Raw genomic sequence first — 24,627 nt, 5'->3', positions numbered from 1 at the left:
TTGTGAGATTATATGTACACATTACATTCAGATGCATGGTAAATGGGGAGAATCATAGCTGTTATTGCACAAGAAGTTTACAAGAGACAGCCAGTTCATTCAAAAGGCAGTAATTCCATAATGCCTTGCATGATGGTTTCCTCCAACAGAACCCTTAGTTCTGATGGGTTGACCTTCTGAATTCTAGTTGTCACTGCTGTATACAACATGGACTTTCGCTACCAGCGGCTCTCAATACCCAAACAAGTGAAAATAATTTTTTCCATATTAGTCACTTCTTTCTCCTATCCAGGAGCAATGTGGACAGTGTTATTATACTTTCTGGCACTCTCTATCATCCAGGAATAATAAGGATATGAGTAAAGATGCTGTCTCTAGAGTACCTTCACTGCACTGATTGTTTGATATGTACATTTTATTTTAAATTATCTTTTATGTACATATATCATTTTATTTTGTTCCAAGATGATTGGTTTTCTAATAACTTTCTCCAAGGAAACTACATTACAAGAATACATAATTCTTCAATTCACTATTAAGTAAAGCCTAAGAAAATTTTCAGGTTTTATGTAAGTTATACTTGTCTTTATATGTAGTAGAATACTACTAAATCCATTTATATAGTATTTATAGGCACTAGCCTAAACTATTTGATTATGATGCATGATTGGGAACACATGGTTAGTGTGAAAATATTGTTTATCCTAAGCTGATACTGAATGATCACAGCCAATTTCTGAATTATATTTTAAATATAAATATATTAACCTCAGTTTTTAATATTACTGTCAGTTTTGAATGAGTCCAACTTAACATAACAAAAATTACAATGGAAGTTTCAACAGTTAGAATTTTATGACACTGCAAAATATTTTATGTCTCAAATGTTTATGGGAAAGACTAAATACTTGGAATACTATGCAATTTACAATTATAGAAAAGAAAATAGTTTGTAAATGAGATAATAAGTAGGAATGTTATAAATGTCTAAGGACAAAATAGATAAACACAGTCATCCAGGATCACTAAGTTACTGAAAGCTAATGCAGACTAAATATTGGCCAATTTTTCTCATAGGAAGTCTGCTGATAAACAACTAATAAGGATTTGATAATGTTTCCTTGAGATTTCCATTAAATTGTTTTATAGCTTCATCATATTTAACTCTGATACTATCATTTAGAATATATGTTTGGTATGTAATTCATAGTAACTTTGATGTCTGAGACTGACTGTTTTAGAAACTCCTTACTGTTTAAATTACATTCTGTAGCTACCTATGTGTTACAGGTGCAATTACATTTTCCGTTAAGAGCAGAGATGAGGAAGATTCTCAGGAGGACACAGATCCGGAGAAAGACATCTCTTCTCAGGAAACACCATCAGATCCATCTACCATTATTTTTGAGGAATACTCAGGTAAACTTATGATAGTGAGTTTTGTTATTGTACTATGGAAATTCTGATCATCCTTTGGCTTTAAATTAAATATACACTTTAAGTGCATCATACATATCACAACTTGTGTTGTATATGCCCATCAGAATATTGCATTATTTCAGATTTAATTTTATATACGTTATTTTCTGCTGCTCAAAAATAACAAGATTTTTATACCTCACCACAGAGATTGTTTATCTTTGCATTAGTGCTAAGCTTTACCCACTTTTGTGTTATTAAATAAGGAATATATACTAAGTTTCTGATAAGATATTAATGTATATATTGTCTTAATATTGTAGTATGATTTTCTTTTCAATATAGGGTATGATAGCAGTCTTTCTCATATCAAACAAAATTAATCATATTTTTTCTTATAAAGCTTAAACATTGTGATACATAGAAGTATGAAGAAGAATGTGTTAGTAAAGAATTGAAATAATCAGAGTGTGTTTCCTGGAAAATGAGTTGTGTGAGTATCAGGGTTGTAATAGGGTGTTAGAGAGGCACGGACCCAAAGATGCAAAATTCTCAAAGCAAAGGTGTATACCAAGAAAATTATTTGTTTTTCGGTTTACTTTTTCTTTATTCTTCCCTCATACAATACATCCCAACTGCATTTCTATTGAATGAATTTGTATTGCAATTCTTTAAAAAAGTAGAAGCAATCAATAGATGTCTTCTGTATTTGTCTGTCTCTCTTCTCTCTTTCCCGTCTCTGTTCCCACCCACATGCATGTGCACACACACATGACACATCATACACACATACAACCTCCCCCAACACACATACAGGGCACCTGTGTGTTACAGGTGCAATTAATTACATTGTATGTTAAAATCAGAGAGAAGTAAGAGTATCAGAAAGACACAAATCTGTAAGAATTGCGCTCTCTGTCTCTGTCTCTCTCTCTCTCTCTGTGTGTGTGTGTGTGTGTGTGTGTGTGTGTGTATGTGAGTATAAAAAATAAGAACCTATCTGGCTAAGTGTGTTAGTGAACCATGCATTTAACCCCAGCCCTTTGGAAGTAGATGCAGGCAGATCTAGGTTAGTTTGAGGTCAACCTTGTCTACACAGAAAGTCCCAGGCAAGCCAAAAAAGAACTTATCTGGACTTCCTCTGTTCCCTCCACTCTCTAACTTATAGTTCTAAATGTGTCTCAGATCCATTTATTTTTGTATTTTATGATAGCTAGGTATTAGAATGGGCTGGAGTACAAGACAATATACTGCAGTACAAAATAGCATAGACTGGGGTAGTTCAATGAAATATAGAACTGTGTAATGCATACTGCGTTGTATGTCATTCATTGTCACATGAGATCACAAAAAGTGTATTTTAACACAATACTTTGCAGTGCCATGGAGATTTCAGAAGAGACAGACACTGATAATAACATTATTGTGAGCCCCTAATTCACAGATAAACTGAGGAGAAAGGAAGTTAGTAACTTAACTATGTAATTCAATCTAGAATCATAGTTCTTGAAAGTTTTTTTTGTTTGTTTGGTATTGGTTTTGGTTTTTCGAGACAGGGTTTCTCTATGTAGCTCTGGCTGCCCTGGATCTCACTCTGTAGACCAGGCTGGCCTCGAACTCACAGAGATCCTCCTGGCTCTGCTTCCCACGTGCTGGGATCAAAGGCGTGCACCACCACGACTCGGCTAGTTCTTGAAATCTTTTAAACACAATATTGTTGTGACTATGTGTACAATTCACTCTTTACCCTGAGGTAGCTCAGCACTCGAAAACCAAAGCATCCAGAAATTAGAAGCTGTGCAGATGGAAACAACTGGACAGAAAGAGAATGAATTTGAAGCAAGTACAGAACCTCTCTCTGAAGGGACTTTTTGGCTGATGAAGATTGAAGTTTTGGTGCAAGAGTCTATATATCAACAGAGTCAGAATTTTCTGCTCTAAAGAAAAAGGGGCAATGGTGACATAAACATCATCTCACTACTTCACCTAAACCTCTTTCTAGCTTTCTTTGAGTTAAACTGCAAGAATTTTTAAAACTCCCATGGTACCTGGGCCTAATATTCCTGAACCTCTCCTTAATTTAAATTCTTATATGACAACAAATGAACTGTTCATTGCAATGCATTATTTAGATGTTTCTTGGTATCAGTATATGAATATTTTAGAAGGTAGGGTAAAGTATTTTTCATTCAGACCATTAATGCTTGACTTAAAAGCTTCTTAAGTTTACTATGCTGGGGAAATGAATGAGTTACTGGAACACGCATAAAACCAAGAGCGTTGCCTACTTGCCTGCCATACACAATGGGGCTTCTCTTACTGCTCACCACTGTAATGAAAGAACCTCCTGGTATTCTCAGATTTCCTGAGAAGTCCAAGAAAAGTGACATTGATGCCAGCCATGGTGGTACATGCCTATAGTTCCAGCATTTGAGACTCTGAGACATAAGGATTATAAGAGTTTAATGCCATCCTGTGCTTTAGTGAGTGCAAGGAAAAAGGGAAAAAATATAGAAAAGTAAGTTCGAAAATGGTATGTTTATGGATTTCATATTTGTATAGAATTCTGAAGCCTATATTAAGAAATGCTTGTTTGTTGTTGTCTCTTTAGTTTTTGTTTTTTGTTTTTTTCAGATGAGAAGGTTAAAAGTTTAAAAATCTGGTATCATCTTGAGATCCATAGCTCTCCTGCACTTCCTGTAGACACAATTGAACTTCACTGTACAGCTCTGGTAAGAGCCCCGTAATGTTCGTAAATTGCCATTTGAGAAATAGAGCTGTTATACACTAAGTTTCTACCCTTAAAATACATATTCCAAAGGAGTATACTGAAATTAATCAGTCAGAGTCACTCTAGACCTTCAATGCTTTGGAGAAATATCTTTTAGTTATATGGCATCTTGTAGTGACTTCCCTACTTAGCATCTGCCTGCATATTTCAAGAATTGTTATGTAAATTTAACTTTAGCCTATCTCCTTACTCTGCATATATGTGGTACAAGTGAAATTGTGCTCCCTAGACTCCAGCATGCATTCTTCCCAATACCCACAGTAAGATGTTTACTTTGAAATGTATTTAGAGTCCTAGTGTGGATTTTGGAGTGCTGGGATTAAAGGCGTACGCCACCACTGCATGAGGAGATTTTCTTAATTAAGTATTCATGTGTTAATAAATGTGTATCCAAAACTTCTTAATAATTCAAGCATCAATAGTCTAGGTTTAAGTAAAGCAAGATGATGTTAATTGCTAATAATAGTCTAATTAGATATAATCGTTGTATTGTTAGCATACAGAAATTTAAATTGATCATAATCAAATAAGTGTTATTTTCATAAAATCTTAAAGTTTAGCTCCTAATAATATAAAGTAAAAAAATATTTCTAATATTTTAAGTTTATAAGTTGATTATATCCCAAGATGTGTTCTGGATAAATCTCCATTGAGGCATAGAAAATACCTGATGAAAATGTTGACATGCATTCAAATGTAGCTTGCAAAAGCATTATCTTCTAAGTGGAAAATTATTTAGCTTGATGATGGTAGGATAATTTCACTCAATGAAAATGCCCTATTTTCATGGCCTAGTATTTACAATAATGTGGATACTTAAAAGGCTATTTTCATTTATTTTAGATTTAAAGATTTACTTGTTACTTTTATTTTATATGTATGAGTTTTTGTCTGTATGTATGGATATTTTTCACTGTCTGCATGCCTGGTGCCCTCAAGGCCTGAAAATGGTATTGGATCCTCAGGAACTCGAGTTCACAATGGTTATAAGCTGCTATATGGGTGCTGGTAACTGAATCTAGGTCCTCTGTAAGAGTGGCAGGTGCTCTTAACCACTGAGCTACCTCTCCAGGACCACATAAAGGGGATTTTTAAACAGCATAAACAACCTCTTGATGTGTGAAATGATCACTGAATTAGAATTTGTCTCCTTTTTTTTTCCAGGAATGAGATAATTATATTCTAATCTTTAGCAGCTGACAGGATACACTGACATGGAAATGAGATTAGTCCCCACATGTCAAAAATCTAAAAACATCATGTCAATTTAACAGGCCCTCTGGGCTTTCTGTTTTCGTTTCTTCTGTTTTTTTACTTCTTTTTTATTAAGAAATTTTTTTTTCATTCATTTTACACACCCTTAACAAAATGTGGTAGAAAAAAATTTAGACATTTAAGATATTAGGAATACAAGACAGTACCTTACTGAATATTTTTTAGTATGATTAGGAAGATAAGCTGAAATGTATAAAAATTAGCAAACATACTTGCAAATATGAAATCACAAACACCTGTGCACATTCTCAATAAAATTTTTATAAAGGGTTTTTATTTTCTTGCAAGAGTTGCTAACCCTTTGAGAAAATACTAATGAAAAAAAATTGATATTTATTTTATGATGTTCATTTTTGAATGGTATAGAATGTTATACAGGTTGACAATCCCACAATATTACAGGATTTATGTAGCTATGTACAATTTTAGAAATTACAAAGAAATTGCTATGTATCTCTTACATCGAGATGTTTCCAGTATGTTTTCATCTTTTTTAACTTAAATAGAAATATTGCCCTTTCATGAGTTTATTACTCGCATAAGTACTGTAACTACTTACTCATTGTTCCACTTGTGATTACAGGCAGCTTTGCTATTTTAATTAAATATTCATTTTCAACCGAGGCTGATTGAAAAGGTTCTTTTTTTCAACTAATTCTATGTTGGAGGATATTGTAGAATGATGTTGCTTCTAATTCATTAAGTTTTCCTGTCCTTCTAGTCATAAAAGTATATACTTTCTTTTACTTCTACAAAACCTAATTTAATAGAATGACTTCTTTTTAAATATTCACAGCCAAACCTTGTTATGCTCCTTGAAGTAGATGCTTTTTAGTATTTCCAAGTATATGCTGAAAATTGTTTTCTTCACATAAATATCACTTCCCCATATTTTCAACTGCATTTGTTGGTTTGCTAACTCATTTATGAAATGTTTTCCTTAAACCTAAGATCATAAGATATAGCAATGGTATATTCATGATACTAAGACTTCTCTGATTTCCAGCTGCTTCTCGACTTTTATTGTATTTAATGTGATTTCCACATTTTCTTTACACAAGAATGAATAATCAATTTTTTTCCTAAAATGGACTCAATATAATATTTGTATTCTAAAGGTCTTTACATTTATGCTTACTATAGGGTAAAGGAAAACATGCCATAGATTATATTCTCAGTAAACAGTAATAGAATGTGAAGACAGTAATTTTGATGATTTAAAGTATTTAGGATTTATTTTTGGAATTTTAATATTTTTGAATTGTTTAATAGACAAATAAAATATAAAACATCACCTATACACCATATAATTTGGATGTGGGAGACTCAGAGTAAACTACTTTTCTCCTAATGACATTTACTAGCTCTAGTAAATAGCTTATGAAAATGTGTGTGAATAAAACTTTATGTGCTACACATGAAAAGAGAATGCTAGAACAAATTCAAGATGGAAGATGTTTAATGGATTTTTTTTTGCCAAGTTCAACTTTTTAAAATAACGAATAAAGATTTATTCAGATTTAACATCATACTTTGGAAATTTGGAGAAAAAAATTACAACTGTTTTGAGATATTTATATGCACAATTGAAAAAAATATATAATGGGAATGGAAAGAGAAGATGAGATTTGACCTGCCCATCTCTTCACTTTTAAAATCATCAAATAGGGAGTATATGTTAACTAGGTGACCACTTTACAATTATCTGAAAGAGTATAATTTTAATAAAAGTGCAGAAAGTAATGCCTTTTCACTGTATTGTGGTTGATATATTGTGTATCCTAATAAACTTATCTGAGGGTCAGAGAACAGAACAGCCACTAGATTAGACATAGAGGCCAGAAAATGGTGCCACACACACCTTTAATCCTATCACTTGGGAGGCAGAGGTACATCTGGATCTCTGAGTTCAAGGCCACACTAGGAACAGAGCCAGGTGTGGTGGCACACACCTTTAATCCCAGCACTTGAGATCTAATGTCTTTACTTGCTAAAGACACATGCCTTTAATTCCAGTAAGTGATGGCATGAATCGGAAAGGTATATAAGTTGTGAGGACCAGGTACTAGAGGCTTTTTAGGCTTTTTTTAAATTTTTTTATTTTTATTTTGCAATACAATTGAGTTCTACATATCAGCCACGGATTCCCTTGTTCTCCCCCCTCCAGCTCCCCTCACCTTCCCCCCAGCCCATCCCCCATTTCTACCTCCTCCAGGGCAAAGCCTCCCCTGTGGACTGAGAACAACCTGGTAGACTCAGTCCAGGTAGGTCCAGTCCCCTCCTCCCAGGCCGAGCCAAGCGATCCTGCATAGGCCCCAGGTTTCAAACAGCCAGCTCATGTACTGAGCATAGGACCCGGTCCAACTGCCTGGATGCCTCCCAAACAGATCAAGCCAATCAACTGTCTTACCCATTCAGAGGGCCTGATCCAGTTGGTGACCCCTCAGCTATTGGTTCATAGTTCATGTGTTTCCATTTGTTTGGCTATTTGTCCCTGTGCTTTATCCAACCTTGGTCTCAACAATTCTCGCTCATATAAACCCTCCTCATTCTCCCTAATTGGACTCCCAGAGATCCACCCGGGGCCTAGCCATGGATCTCTGCATCCAGATCCCTCAGTAGTTGGATGGGGTTTCTAGCACGACGGGGTTTCTAGGGTGTTTGGCCATCCCATCACCAGAGTAGGTCAGTTCGGGCTGTATCTCGACCATTGCCAGCAGTCTGTTATGGGGGTATCTTTGTGGATTTCTGTGGGCCTCTCTAGCACTTTGCTTCTTCCTATTCTCATGTGATCTTCATTTACCATGGTCTCCTATTCCTTGTTCTCCCTCTCTGTTGTTGATCCAGCTGGGATCTCCCGCTACCCCAAGCTCTCTTTCCCTCGACCCTCGCCCTTCATTACCCCCACTCATGTCCAGGCTGTTCATGTAGATCTCTTCTATTTCTCCGTCATTGGGCAATCCCCGTGTCTTTCTTGGGGTCCTGTTTTCCAGGTAGCCTCCCTGGTGATGTGAGTAGCAGTCCAGTCATCCTTGTTCCACATCTAGTATCCTCCTATGAGTGAGTACATACCATGTTTGTCTTTCTGAGTCTGGGTTACCTCACTCAGAATGATTTTTTCTAGATCCATCCATTTGCTGCAAACCTCATGATGTCATTGTTTTTCTCTGCTGAGTAGTATTCCATTGTGTATATGTACTACATTTTGTTTATCCATTCTTCAGTTGAAGGGCATCTAGGTTGTTTCCATGTTCTGGCTATTACAAACAATGCCAATATGAACATAGCTGAACAAGTGCTCTTGTGATGTGGTTGTAGAGCAAAGGATACAGTCAACAAGGCAAAGCGACAGCCTACAGAATGGCTTTTTAGGCTTTTAAGCTTTGAGGCTTTTAGCAGCAGTTCAGCTGAGATCCATTTGGGTGAGAACTCAGAGGCTTCCAGTTTGAGGAAACAGGAACAGCTGAGGAGTTGACAAGGTGAGTTTAGCTGTGGCTTATTCTTCTTCTCTGATCGTTCAGAATTCACCCTAATACCCGGCTCCGAGTATGTGTTTATTAAGAAGACCTTTTAAGATTCGTGCTACACTGTATATGTTGTGGGTTGAATTATGGACTGTGAGGTGAAAGGGGTAATATAAAAGGTGGACTAACATGAGAAAATACAGTTGCATACAGGTAAGAGCAGCAAAGGAGTCACAAGGACATTTCTAGTTTATAGCTGCCTCCCTTTTTTCTGCAAGTCCCGAACTACTGTAATTAACTCTTCCATTTAAGAAAATTGTAGAAATAGAGTATAGGTATCCTTCCTCTGAATTACATAGTACTTTTAAACTGCCCCAAGTTCCATTTGTTTATTGACTTGGTAATGTTTTCAAATTAAATAAAATTAAAGTTGAAAATTTCCTCAATGAAATTTTACCTAAATTAGTAGTATTGCATGTTTTCCACCTCAGATTATGATCATTTTATGATGAAATCATGATTATCTTCTGAGAGAGGATATGGTGAAATATATTTCCTGCTACTTCCTATTAGATTGACTCAATTGTTTATGTGTGAAAACATAATCTTTATGTGAGCCCAACAAGGAGGAAAAAAAAAGAAAAAGAAACAAAAAAAAGGCCACAAGATTAAGCTCAATTCTGGAAAAAAATTAAACGCAAGAGAAGGAACAGTTAGAAAAAAACAAAACCACTTTATGAGGTGATGAAGTTCTGCCCCCAACCCAAGTTGCTGCTTTCAATTTGTACCTTTCAAGCAACAAGGCAACCTGGACAAACTTGAGATTTCAAGTGTGTCTTGTGTCATATCTTCACATGAACACTTTAAATATTGTGACTGAATAGATTTATAAACAAACACAGTGTCTTCTAGACCACACCTTTCATTATACCATGAATACTTTCAGTCATAAAAATCATCTTTGAACTAACTGCCTGTGCTCCTCACTCAAAGTAAGACCTAGTCGCCGAGCAGCAGAAGTAGAATCAGAAGTTATATTTCTCAGGTCCTCTTGCACACTGGATTCTTGTTCTCTCTAACAGTGTGTGAATGATATCACTGATCAAGGGAGATGAGAAATACTTACCCATTTCCATCCAATAAACAGGCTACCTATAAAACAGTGAAAGTGTGTCTTCCTCGAGGAAAATAAGGCGACAGTTTAATTGTCCTTCTTTTGTGATTAAAATAAGGCAAAATGGTAAGATTTTACAAAATCAAAGTTTGAACAACAATTAATGCTCTTTTTTTTTTCTCTTGTCCAACCTGTATGTTGTAAATTGAAAGCTCTGTATTGGAAAAATAATTAGAGGAGGAGATGCAATTGCATCCAGAGGGTTGAAGAGAGCAAATCTTGTTAACCTTCTTCCCCAAACTGAGAAATTTCTAGGTAATCCTGAGGATTGGAAATGGGATCACTAAAAGCAGTCAAATAAAAGAAATATTGGCTGAGTTTGAGTTTCCTTAAATATATGAAAAATAAGTCTCTCCATGCTGGGAACTATTTTAAGATAACTATATGCCCATTTCTTCACAGATTTGGAGAGCAGTGATCAAGAGAAACTTGATAACTGTTGGGGTGAGACAGAGTCGGTTTTCTTTGGGGATGGGCCCTTGTAGATTATCCATCTGCTATTGAATTGCTTTGCAACCATGCATTTGTGGACAGCACTAGTTAGGCTCATTCAGGAAGAGTAGCAAAAGGAGGAAGAGGAGATAGAGACATGAAGTTGTATAGGGGACTTGGTTCAGGTTGTGGGCGGATTCATATGGGAAAGTTGGAGTGAGTATAATGAAAATACACTGTAGGTACACAACGGCCTTCCAAAACACATTTTGTATGTGTATAAATTACGAGATAGCAAATTTAAAATATTATACTTTTAAAAACTATGAAAGTTGCCATATTGCACATCACTGAATTTAATTCACTCAGTGTACACCATCACTGTTACAGTAAAGGAGCAGATAAATTTAGAAATTGCTATCTCTATAAATAAAAACACTTTTGAGTGATCTTGAAGGTAGCTTGAAGATTGTGGGAGTGCTGCCAGATAGAAATACAAATAAATATATAAGCCTTTCGAACAAACTTAGCTTGACAGGAAAGGATGAGGGAGCCCAGACATTTAGGAAACGAAAAGAGGCATGTGGGATAGGAGTTGGAACCAAATAGGTAGGAGGAGAATCATGTGACCAGTGAATTTCCTCATGGCCAGATCTCAGAGAGATTCAAAAGGCATGGCAGATTTTATTCCATGTGCTACCTTGCAATAGAGCATGTAAAAAAAAATTACTTGTTTAGTGATGTTTTTAAATATCTTGAAATGTTTTTTTCATTGTGATAAAAGTAGTAAATTTATAAACAAAATCTATGCTGAAAGTATCGTACATTTCTCTAAAAACTTACATGGGATTAAGTTTGCCTCTGAAATGGTTTATAACAGAGTTTATTTCAATCTTTAATATATATTTTAAAATAGTATTCCAATTTTATATGGCTATTCTCTGTTACATTCAATCACAACATTTTGTTGATGATTTTCCCCATATTAATGTCTTCATATTTCACATGATTGAATATGCATATGAAAGCAATTTTTAACATGTGCATTATTCTGGTTGAAATGTTCTTTAAGTACAAGGAAGAGAACAGTTCTGGAAACTCTATAAAGGAATGCTCTGTTGTTGAACCTAAAAGAACTTGTGCGAAGATGAAAGATAGCTTTAGAAGTCTCCACGTGCACTCATTATTATTTCAGTCAAAACAGATTTATGTTTCATTCTAAATATAAATGAACTTTAAAAGCCTACTCATCAAAGTGGAGGACTATGCCATTGGCTAGACAAATAACAGCCAAATATTTTAAACTTTTTAAAAAGTACTTAAATAAATTTAACTCCCCAAGTGTAAAAGTTAATTCATCATAAAATTGAATGTGGAGTATGGTGGGATACATAGAACAACAGAACATTAAGCATCTTGTGGGTGTAATTTTCTTTGCACATCTTTTAGACATGGGTATCCCAGGCTTCCTCAGTCTTCTGAGTATTGGGAAGTAAGTACTCTGGCACCATGCACAGTGATACATTATGTTATTAGATCCAAATGAACTTCTGTATTTCTGGAATTATTCAATAACCAAAATACAGACTCGATCATCTATCTCATAATCTCATGAATGACAAATTTCTTTTTTTTTGTTTGTTTGTTTTTCAAGACAGGGTTTCTCTGTGTAGCTTTGCGCCTCTCCTGGAACTCACTTGGTAGCCCAGGCTGGCCTCGAACTCACAGAGATCCGCCTGGCTCTGCCTCCCGAGTGCTGGGATTAAAGGCGTGCGCCACCACCGCCCGGCCAAATTTCTTATCCTACTGAACATATCAAACATACATAAAATATATAAATTGTATTCCTAAAAAGTACTTACAGCTATAAAATTAAGCTTTCTAAGTTATTTTGAGAATATTTTGGCATATTATTAAACTACAAATATCCATTTGAAAGCATACTTTTAAATTGCCACTTACGGGATTTTTGTTTGAGTTTGAGATTTCAAGGTAATTTTTATAATATAGAATTTGATAGATTTTCTACTATGTTATATATATCATATTAATATATAGCATAAGATTAAATTTTTTAACTATAATAGAATTTTTGTTTTTGTTGAAATTTCATCCTGAGAGTTACACTCCAGGGATTCTCAAGAGAATAAAGAGTTCATAAGCATTTAGCCATCACTGTCTAAACACTCATCTCTGAAAGAATTAGGGAATGTTTCTAGACCTACTAGGTAGGAGTAAAGTGTTCAGTTAGGGACAATTTGCCATGGATACAGCAAGGATGCCAAGGAGGCACTGTGAAATTAGTGCCTCATAGCTTCCATCCTCACATTCTTTCTAACCTTAAGATTTACTAAACCATAACATTATAATTTTCATGTAAAGTAAATGCTTGTGTTACACTAATTATAGTTAACAAAGAAAGCAGTAAGTTTATGAGTGGTTTCAAATCAGCCTTGATTCATGACTATAATCCCAGAATTTAGGGAGTGGAGACAGAATTTTGAATTTCAGGATAGCCTGGGCTTCAGAGCAAATTCTTGACTCATGGAAACAAGTTTATTTTGTTTTGTACAAGTCTTGTTTGTAATGATATGCTCTAAAAGAAATTTTATACTCTAAATACCTCTAAATACTATTTTATTCCTCCTCAGGCCAGAATTTGCATATTTAATGTGTAGTTCTTAAAATGTGAATACGTCCAATGCAATTTCTTTTAACTTTATTCCATGTAATGTATGTGTGTTTGTGTGTGTGTGGGTGTGTGGGTGAGAGAGAGAGAGAGAGAGAGAGAGAGAGAGAGAGAGAGAGAGACATAACGTGTGTGAGAGAGATTGTGCATATGTGTTTACCACAGTGTGCTTGTGGAATTGACATGAGAACTTATAGGAAGGACTAGGTTCTCTTTTTCTATATGAGTCTTGGGGGCTGAGCTCATGTCCTCAGACTTGATAGCAAGCACCTTTGCCGCCTTGCTGGCCCAGAATTATTTTTAAGAAATAGAATGGAATAAATATAATATGAATAATATAATATAATATAATAATAATATTAAGTATCAGAAAGCATAACAGATAGCAAGAGCATAGGGATTTTGTTGTTTTGGTTTGGTTTTTGTATTAATTGGGTGGGGTTGGTTTTCTTTGTTTTTACTTCTTTGACACCATGTAGCATGTTCTTTAACTAACATTTTGTTTGTGAGACATAATCTGACTAGTAGATGAGGACAAATGAGCAGGCCCAATTGCTTCCTTCTCTCTTCAGCCCTAGGCAAAATTGCTAGGCCAGTGTGTGGTTGATGATGTTTGTATCCTGACATATTCCTATACTATAATTATTTTTATTTTTTTGATCCTTAGAAACCACTTAAAATGCCTGGTTCCTTATTAGTCTTACAAATTTCATCAGGTTGCCTAGAAAAATCAATAAAATATAGCATCGTGCCATCAATGAGTTTAAGAAGTACTGAAAAATGGATCTCATCTTAATTAAACACTTGGTGAAAAATACATCTTAAATGTAATATTGCAAATAGTTCATTTAACTATTTATTTGTATTAGGTCTCTATGTAATGCCTGTTATTAAAGCTGTGTTATGTTATTATTTTTTATAATTAATCAGGGATAACATATATGAGATTAAGATTTAATAAAGATATGCTCAGTAGTGTACCAGGAAAGGAAAAAAATATACTAAATGGACTTAAACAATAGCTTTCTTTCCATTTGCTTCCCTAGAGAAATGATTATTCTGACAACAAAATTGATCATGTCTTTCTTTTCTTTCATAATCATAGGAGACTACCTGCATTGAAATTCCCATCTCCAATTCAAAAGGTAGAATTATACGTATGGATGTGAAGTTAACATCCTCTGCATTTAATGGACCAGAAGAAGTAAAACTGAATCCATTTGAATGTATGAACTACATTGTATGGTATTCTCCAGCAGCCACAGGCTATAGAGAAGAAAGGTAACATTGGGCTCTTACTGTAATTTGTTGTCTTTGAAGTAAGAGCTATTCTCTAGTAATATGTACTAATTAACAATTACTTTGTGTTTGCTTCAATGTAAAATTACTATTGACTGAAATATCAGATTAAAACATTCTAACAGTTCTTATTTTGCTTTTTACTAGTCAAATCAAAAGTGAACTGAGGATGATTCATGAGACCTGGGGATTAAACTTTTACTTTTCTTGATAAAAATTCTTTTCTTCTTTGAGTAATTAGCTTGCAAAATTTAGACAAAATTACGCTACAAATATTATCCTCTACTGAAAGCATACACATTCACACACACACACACACACACACACACACACACACACACACACACACACATACATACACACACACACTTGTATATATTAGCAATGTAGTTAATGTAGTACTGTGGGTACATTGTCTCAGAGAATGATGACTGAAATTTCTTATCTTGATTCCTATTATAGAGTAATTACTTATAATTTTAATGAAGGAATACTAAAGTGATATATATTTTAGACCTCAAAGGATAAAATTCATAATAGTATAAATCAGGAAAATAGTAGTTCATTACCCTAGCATGGTGAGTTCTAGACCAGCTTGAACCTGGTGTATAGACCAGGTTCTCAGGACCTGGTCCTAAGGTACTCTCTCAAAACATTTTAAAAAATTAAAAAGTAGAACTGAAGAAAGAAGAGCAGAATGTTATAAAAGAAGAAGAATGCAGGTTTTTATTAAAAGAATCTTGTAATTGATTACCATTAGAAATGTGGGCTTCTCTCATCTCTCTCATTGGACCCTAGACTTTACAACTACCAAGTAAAACTTCATTTTTGTTTTTTTGTATGTATTAGGCATAGTCTAGGCTTGTTATTACTTGCTTACTCTATAGTTATCATCTTGGCATATATTTTATGTATATTAAATTCTCATAGAAGAGTAAGGCAAGGCTGTCAGATTCATCCATTTTATAAATAATGAAATTCTAATTCAAAATTTAAGTGACTTGATTTAAATTATACAAAAAGATACAATAAAATTGAGCTATCAACCCAGTGATACATTGATACTTTAGTAAACTATCTTCTGAGGGGTGAGCACATGCTGATTATAAAGATGTTCTTTAAAACTACATATTTATGATGACCTTCACATGAATGTGTGCATACATTCAGTTCAACACAGTAAATTTGATTTAACTACAGCTATAGACATTGATATTTAAAATACTCACATGTAATGAGTTTCCATTCATTCAACAAATATTTATTTATTCTGTATTAACAACGAAATTTCTTTTCTTTAATGAAGAAACCAAAAATTGAAAAATTACAAATACATTCATGATAAAACTGGAATAAATAATACAGTAATGACTAAATACTTTATTTGAAACTAGATATTTCCACCATTTTCTATTTTGCTCTTCCACGTTTATTTTACAAACTAAAATGACTGACAAGATTTTCAAAATTTCTCTACAACAGCATTATTTTTCAGCCTGAATCGGGTGAAGAGTTTTGGTATTTACTGAAATTAACAACTAATCTTCCAAAGACAAAGAGAATACCAGAAATGCAGTGTGATCTTGGAAAGTAAGTTCTATTTAATAATTTTGTAGGCCGGGCGGTGGTGGCGCACACCTTTAATCCCAGCACTCTGGAGGCAGAGCCAGGTGGATCTCTGTGAGTTCGAGGCCAGCCTGGACTACCAAGTGAGTTCCAGGAAAGGCACAAAGCTACACAGAGAAACCCTGTCTCGAAAAACCAAAATAATAATAATAATAATAATAATAATAATAATTTTGTTATTAAAAAAAAGAAAAACATGGGTGTAAGGCATTTAACCTCTTAAAATACAAAATAAATATATTTCTAATAGGAAAACTTGTCATGAGAAACAGATCACGAGTTCCCTACAAAACAGGCTTGCAAAGGAGGAAAAGGAACTATTTCATTACAGAGCAAGGTCCTGTATTCAGGCACACAAAATATAATGGAGAAGGTTTTTTTAAAAAAAATATATATAAGGTAAAGGAGAGGAAAGCTGGGCAAGAGGAAATAGTCAGTGGCATCTAACGGGGAGTGAATCTCACTGTACTTGGCTCATTCCCAATAGATGCTAGTTGAGTGGAACATGTTGTTGTACACATACAGCTTAAGCTTGGAACAAGTTGAGTTCACTCTTAAAGAGAACCCTGGTTGAAGTTTTATTTGCTCAAAGCAGAGGATATGCCATGAGGAACTGTGAACATCAGGCCACTTGGTTAACACTTGGTTAACATGTTCCCTTGAGGTTCCACATTCACACTTGCACAGTCAAGATCCTATTCTATGTCTGACACCAAATTTGATTCTGTTAAACAAAAATAAACAACCTATACTTAACTTTAAAAATATATAGTCTTTTTTTTTTGTTTTTTTTTTTTTTTTTTTTGGTTTTTCGAGACAGGGTTTCTCTGTGTAGCTTTGCGCCTTTCCTGGAACTCACTTGGTAGTCCAGGCTGGCCTCGAACTCACAGAGATCCACCTGGCTCTGCCTCCAGAGTGCTGGGATTAAAGGCGTGCGCCACCACCGCCCGGCTAAAAATATATAGTCTAATGGGTAAATAAGCACCTTTTACTTAATATCTCTTCCTCAGCACACAAAAATGTATGTTAAATTCTTCCATTACTAGATGTTGGGCCAAAATGCCACTACAAATAATTTGCTAAGAAAATGATAACAGAGTAATCAAAATAATGAGGAAGCAGGGTATGAAAAGGAAGTTCTAAATGCTGAAGTGACAGCATGTATAGTTCTATACTCCTTGTTCTTGCAAAGTAATCTAGAGCTTAATTCTCACAGCTTTGTATGCCTTATAAAGCAAGAGAAATTAAGTTTTTCCTCATTTGCTTATTTTTTTTTTGTAGTCTGACCCTATTCCATTTTAATTAAAAAATAATGTTTATGTAGGTACAGTGTCATATTTTCATATATTATGACTACAAAAATCATTCTCAAATTTATTTCTTCTTTGTGTATGCATGTATGTATGCATGTATGTATGCATGTATGTATGCATCTGTGTATTATTGCTAACTGGAGGGCCAGCCTCAAGCAGCCCTGGGTATGCAAAAAAAAAAATTCCTCAATTTGGCGAGGGCTAGATTTTTTTTAATCTGAGGGGAAAATAATAAAACACTTATTGATAGTGACTTTCTCTTTTCCTTCACCTTAAAAAAATCCTCTCTGAAAATCTCGCTTGCTCTCTCTCCTACCTAGCTATTCATCCTCTCTTTTCAGCTCTCTCTGCATTCCCAGCTATCTCTCTCCAGCGCGCGCACGCGCGCGCGCACACACACACACACACACACACACACACACACACCTCCAGCCAAACTCTAGACAATTATGTTACATTTTCTGGGTCCAACCTATTCTCATAACACATGATAAGTTACACAGTTTCTCTCAAGCTAGGGAGATCATGCTGACTGGCCTGTGAGTAAGGCTTGGCCATGCATGTAGCTCTTAGTTCGTCAGGCTTCCTAGACAGAGAATGACATTGAAATTCAGGGAGTATGTACAGAAAGCCAATTGCTTAGAGGACCTGTATAAGGAATTATGTCTCAATGTATCACCCTAACTTTGGTTCCCCAAACATTTTGGAATTTGTCCTTGATCAAATTGTCTCCAGGGCAACTATTTTGGATTTGCTCTGAGGTCTTAACAAAATGTATCAAAGGCTGTCTTTCTAACTGAGAATTTTCCTATGTCAGTCTGAGTAATGAAAAATATCCTAGTATTATTTCTATTCATCGGAATTATACAGCTTAAGCAGAAATCATCCTGACCATCCACAGCTATATGTGTGCCCAATAGATGGAATATGAATATAAATATGAGATAAACACACAAGCTGTGGGAAAACACCCATAGTAGTTTTTTAGGAAGAAATATAGTGGTACATGAAACAAATTACAGACAGAAGCAACTAGTAATTTACAGACAGTGACCCCACGGTCCTTGCCATGTGGGTATCTGAGAGTTACTCAATTGATGGGTCAACTTGTTGAATACTAGTTGTCACATTATGCACATACTCCCATGGCTTCTGGTAAAGCCATTGCTGCCAGCAGATCTCAGCAATGTATTTTTGGTGTATGTGTATGTACATATTTATTTAGCTACACATTTTTGCATGTGGAGACCAGAGATCAAACTTAGGTATCGTTTTGTTTTTCTCTACCTTATGTTTTCAAATAGTGTTTCTATGTGAACCTAGAGCTCATTGATTCCTCTGGGCTGGCCATCTAGTAAGCTCCAGGTATCCTCCTGCCTCTGCTTTTCAAGAATGGTGTAACATATAGAACACACACTGCTATATCAGCTTTGTAAGTGTGTAGTGTAGAACCAACCTTAGGTGTTTGTGCTTGTAAGACCAGCAGCACTTACTGACTGGGACATCGTATAAGACCCTATTTATCATCTCTTTTTGGGATAACACTTAAAAACTTTTCTTGTTGCAGCTTTGGTATGAAAAATGAAGAATTGCTAATCATGCTTAGAATTTTTAAATCTCATGATAGTCTCCATTAGCATTTTTAACCTGAAGCATAAAATTTTCAGCTTCCTTTACTCTCTGTAGACTTCAGGGGCCTCTAACATCAAAAGGTCAAGCAGCCAGACATCTCCACCAAAGATGAACAACAATCATGAAGAAGTTGAAGTATGATGGCAAAGAACAATTGTTTAAAAAAAATTTTTAGGAAAATTGAGTGATGTACTGACACTTTATTTAAACATAATATTTATAGACTTCTGAACCTTTCTCATATCTTGAAATGTTAATATGTATGAGCTAAGAAAGTGGCTTATAGGATATAGGCTCTTTATATGAAGACTGATGATCTGAGTTCAATCCCCAAGACACACATGATAGAAAAAGAGCACTAACTCCTGACAGTTGCCTCCTGACTTCCTCATACATACTGTGTCCATACCCATTCACACACAAGTACACAAAAATCTTTAATGCAATAAAAATGTAAATGTTAATATATGAAAGATATATGAATTTATTATAACTATTTATATGAAATGTTTTGCCTCTGTTTGGCAACCATTTTTTTACATTGTATTAAACATTTTCTCCTTTTAAAATTTTATTATTGTGTGAGCATGTGTGTGCATGATGTGTAGGTATGTATGCAGGAACATTCATGCCATGACCCACAAATGGATTTCAGAAGACAGTTTTGCACTGTTGATTCTTTCTTTCCATCTTAACTTGGGTTCCAAGGATTAATTCATTTTATTAGGCTTGCAGTATAAGCTAAGCCATTTTACTGGCAAGATTTTTCTCCTTTTTAACTTATTTAGGATTTTAAACCTTGTTTTTCTAGGTTATATTAAAAACTTACACATTTAAGTTAGATTTAAAACACATACTTAATTAAAAAGTACACGGCACTGAAAGATATTTGATAATACAGTTTTAACCAGTTTAAACTGTATCCTTATCATTTTTGGAAATTTGTAAGATCTTTCAGTGTATTTAGTATTCTGTCTTAATAATAAGTCTTGCTATGCATCCATTTTTATTTATTTTTAAGATAAATGGACACTCTTATGGACATTTCTGGCTTTCCGTTTTTGTAATCTCCCAAAGTCATGCCTTTTCTTTGTTTTCTCTCTTCTTCCTACAGCTGTAATTTGGATTTAGAATTTGTAAATGGTTTAAAATATTCAGTATTATTTTGCCTTTTTTCCCAGCATTTGCTATTTTCCAATCTGATAGATTAACTCAGTTTTATCTTCCAGAACTTTTATTGAGTTTTTATAGCATCAATGTCCATAGCCATTTATTGTTATCATAGTGGTAACTCTGAAACATATAAATGATACATAGGACATGCAATTTAAGAGCCCAGAATTCTGTAGGAACAGTGGGTTTAAGATACACATTTAGTGAGTGGTTCACAGCTTTGTACTAAATGAAAGCAGGGAATGTATATGTGAGGCCATTTCTATTCTGTCTTCTGACCTGTTGTTGAGTGCCATTGCATTCACTACTAGTAGAACAATGCCATACCGTACTCTTCTTGAGGGAATAGACTTTTTATATAATGAGCTTCAGTTAACACTTATTTAAAACAAGATATCTCTTCTTAGATTCATTTTGTGTGCTTTTGAACTAAGACTGGTTGGTAGGTACAGATCCTAGATTTTATTTCTATACCAAAACCCACGATTCTTTCATTATAACTAGATGTGAATCCACTTTCCTAAAACAATGATTGTTCTCTTCAAATTGTTTGAAAATAAGCATACACACATATATATGTTCAGATTCTTTATATATATACATATATATACATTATATATAAAGACTTTTGTTGCTTAATCAGCATAGTATGACAAAGACAGACATCCATTAAAAATCAATGTGAAAAATCAGAAACAGCTGAAAAATTTTCTTTCTACACTATAGATATATATTTAAAATACTTATTAACCAGTATAAGGTTGTGTTGAAAATCGTGGTTCTGATTTCTTAAAACTTGAATATCCAAATGTTTGCCAAACACTAGCTTTTTTAAAGATCTACCTAAATGTCCTAATTTTCTTGCTATCAAGAAAAATTTTATGTGGTAGTGGACTTTTGTTGCTTAATCAACATAGAAAGTATGACAAAGACAGACATCCTTTAAAAACCAATATGAAAAATCAGAAACATCTGAAAAGTTTTCTTTCTAGACGCAAATATTGTTAGAATTGGTACCACACCATATGAAATAATGAACCTGTCACACACTAAGTTATGAATGCTGATCGTATTTGAAGCAAATGTTGTAAGACACAAGTCATATTGGATTAAAAGAGCACTTTTTCTCATCTGACTTTAGATTGACAAAGCTAGGTACATATAGTCCAAGTTGCATTTAATATCACATGTGTACAAATAGTTCAACATATACATTTTAGTGTTCCATAACATTGTTAAGATCATTCAATTAATTTCCATAGATGACAGATGAGTAAAATTTTATTATATCTTCATTGAGTAGCATTATTTTTAATTTTAATTGACATGTATTTTTGCACAATCAAACCAGACATTATTTTTCATAAATGTATGCAAATATTATACATTAACAAATGTTTTAAGGGGGATACAATTTAGTTGATAATGAAAAAGTTTATGAAATTATCACTTATAAATTTACAAATATCAGTAAATTTACTGCTTTGGATTTTTCTCACAGGAAGATCGTTCAGACCCTTCCTTTATATAACCCTACGCATGAAACATTAGAATTGAAAATAAAGAACAGTAATCCTGAAAATTTTGAGGTGGAGCTTAACAGAAAAATGCCAGTAAGTACATTCAGAAATCCATGAAATTGATCACTTCAAAAGCATTTTCTAATTCTAATTTTAGGATTCTAGTGCAATATTATCATTAGAATCATTAATAATAATTTGAAATTTTAAAGTTTAAAAGTGATATTGTATTCTTTTTTATACCTGCTCATAAATTGTAATCTATTATTAATCTCATTTTATTGTAACATTGAAATTAAATATGATAAATTAACTCAATATACTGGTTATATTTTATTTCTGACCATTGCATTAATCAGATTTTATAATAGTTTCTACGTAATATGATTTTATCTTTAACAGTTATTATCTGTTAGCAGAGCCTTGAGGACAAGTGTTTTTAACGCTTTGTAAGTTTCTGGGCTTGTCCCTGCTTACATTTTCAGATTCTTAGACAGCTCTTGCTCATCCTCTGGTCACATCTGTATCCCATTGTCTTACTTTGTGGTCATGAAGAAGAATATGATTGAGTTAATGAGTATAAATTATTTTTATCTTTTTACCTATGTTACAAAACACGATAAGAAGTTTTAACACAAATACCTATATTTTCAAACCATAGGACACCAATTCCTTGCAGTAAATTGACCCCATATCCATGTTCAAGTAAGTTTCAAAATAATATTAAGACAGGCACAGCTACTCTCGCTTCTCAGGAGGCTGAGGCAAGAGGCTAGATAGACTGAGCTGAGGAATGAGATTGTAGTCTAGGAAAGAATTGAAACTATTTCAGAAAAAAAAGAGAATTACAGTGTTTTATTTTTATCAAAGAACCTTTTCTGGAGCTCTGCTAGCAGATACATTGAAATAAAAGCTTTTACTCTTTATAGTTTAATGTCTGTTGAACAAATATACACTTTGATGTCTTTATACCTTAATATCTGTCTCTTGGCAGTGACTGGGTGCCAGCAAGTGGTTCAGCAGGCTTGGAAGGGCAATTGTAACATAACACGAATTGAATTTCATGAGCCTCTGAAAAGAAGAGAACTCAAAGTGTATAGCTAGGGAAGTGAGGTTGGATCAGGAGAAACGAGTGTTGAATATATCAAAATGCATTGTATGAAATTCTCAAATAATTACTGAAAATTTTCTTAACAGAAGCTAATGGAGGATGAACATAATTAAAGTACTCATTATAAGAAAATTATGAATGAGTTAACAATACCCTGTATGAGAAGTTAAAATATATATATATATATAATTATACTAATATATATATAATAGATATAATTAGTTCTTAATTTAACAGTCAAACCACAAGTCAAGTTAAAAATCACTTCTTACTATACTGAAAATTTATATGTAGACATTAATATTACAAAATGTATTCAAATATAGATACTTGAATGTATCAATAACATAATTTTAAAGCATATAGACTTCATTATGTAGTTTGCCTGTACTTTAAATTCTTCATTAAAAGTAGATTTTTCACATCATTTATATCTTTACTTTTATAGAAGATAATAATCTTTGGTCCAAAAACAGCAGAGACAATATATTGCATGGCACCTTGTATCATTAACAATAAATTGTTTTATTCCTTCATTCATATCTTTAGACTCCATTGTTTCTTTGATTATTAAGTGTCATTGGGCATTAAATATGCAATTAAGGCTAATATTAGAAATAACCCAAAAGTTATATATGAGGCAATACTCTTATAAAATATATGAGCACAGTTTACCAATTGATAGCAAATAGATCTAATAACACATGGAAAAGTATAAGATTATTTTTCAACCATGAATGATATAAATACATATATAGTTATATATATACAAGTATTCATATATCTATATATGCATGTTTATTCTTGCTTTAATTGTATAGTATTCATGTAAGTCTTTACAAATAATGATTAGGAGGGAGGACCTGGGAATCCATTGCTGATATGTGAAATTAAGTTAATTATAAAATAAAAATATTAAATAAATAAATAATTCAATAAATATAAACGTACTTTAAAATTAAATAATTATGAAAAAATCTTTTTTCCAACTGTTTATTATTTTTTCAATTATAAAAAAGAAATTGAAACTATAATTAGCAACTCTGTACCTTTAACTTTAACCCTTGCTTCAAAAATTGTTAATGATCCGCTACATAATCACTCTCTTTTTTGTCTCTCCATTCTATTTGTTCACTTCGTTTAAACCTAAATACTTGATTAAGATTATAGTTTAATAGCCTATAATCTTCCACCATCATCCCGAATCTATGTGAATTCAAAAGTTTATTCAACTCTGTTGGTTACTGTGTTGCCACCACGACAAAAGCTAGAGTCATCAGGAAGAGGGAACCTCAACTGGGTTTCTCTCTAACCTTTGTTACTCTTTTCCCATATCATTTGCATCTTTTATTTAATAATAGTATATATTAGATTTCTTTTTGTGTTTTGTGACCACTATCAGAGATTATTGAACATAAAATGTTATATTTTACAGGGATTGACTCTTTCTATTGTACTGTAATTTTGTTTTGTTGTGTTTGAAGTTCATTTGTCAAAATACTTAAGTATAAAATGGTTCTTTTCAAGCATTGTGGCTCTATCTGCTATTCTGTATCCGTTGATATTAAATATTGTAATATGCCCAGTATAGTACTTTGATTATATGATATGATACTCAGATTTTCAATGTATTTTATGTAATTGTTCTCTCCTTTTACTATTTCTAGAGAGAAATTTGAAACTCATACTACAGACCACCAATTAGCTTC

The 24,627-nt window shown here is 33.7% G+C and overlaps 1 protein-coding gene across 1 annotated transcript in view; it reads left to right on the top strand.

The window, feature by feature from the left end:
• The window catches only part of Cfap47 (cilia and flagella associated protein 47), a 272,610-nt gene that overhangs the window by 183,093 nt on the left and 64,890 nt on the right, over positions 1 to 24,627 (top strand). Inside the window, exons 51-55 of the mRNA XM_052731290.1 lie at positions 1,291 to 1,419; positions 4,054 to 4,151; positions 14,350 to 14,525; positions 16,026 to 16,133; positions 21,789 to 21,900. Coding sequence (XP_052587250.1) covers positions 1,291 to 1,419; positions 4,054 to 4,151; positions 14,350 to 14,525; positions 16,026 to 16,133; positions 21,789 to 21,900 — 623 coding nt within the window. The remainder of the gene's footprint in view (positions 1 to 1,290; positions 1,420 to 4,053; positions 4,152 to 14,349; positions 14,526 to 16,025; positions 16,134 to 21,788; positions 21,901 to 24,627) is intronic.

The sequence above is a fragment of the Peromyscus californicus genome, unplaced genomic scaffold (assembly GCF_007827085.1).
Source record: "Peromyscus californicus insignis strain IS unplaced genomic scaffold, ASM782708v3 Scaffold_10__1_contigs__length_136768540, whole genome shotgun sequence".
Classification (NCBI taxonomy): domain Eukaryota; kingdom Metazoa; phylum Chordata; class Mammalia; order Rodentia; family Cricetidae; genus Peromyscus; species Peromyscus californicus.
Note: the sequence above shows the minus strand (reverse complement) of the source record. Positions and strands in the feature narration are given on the sequence as shown.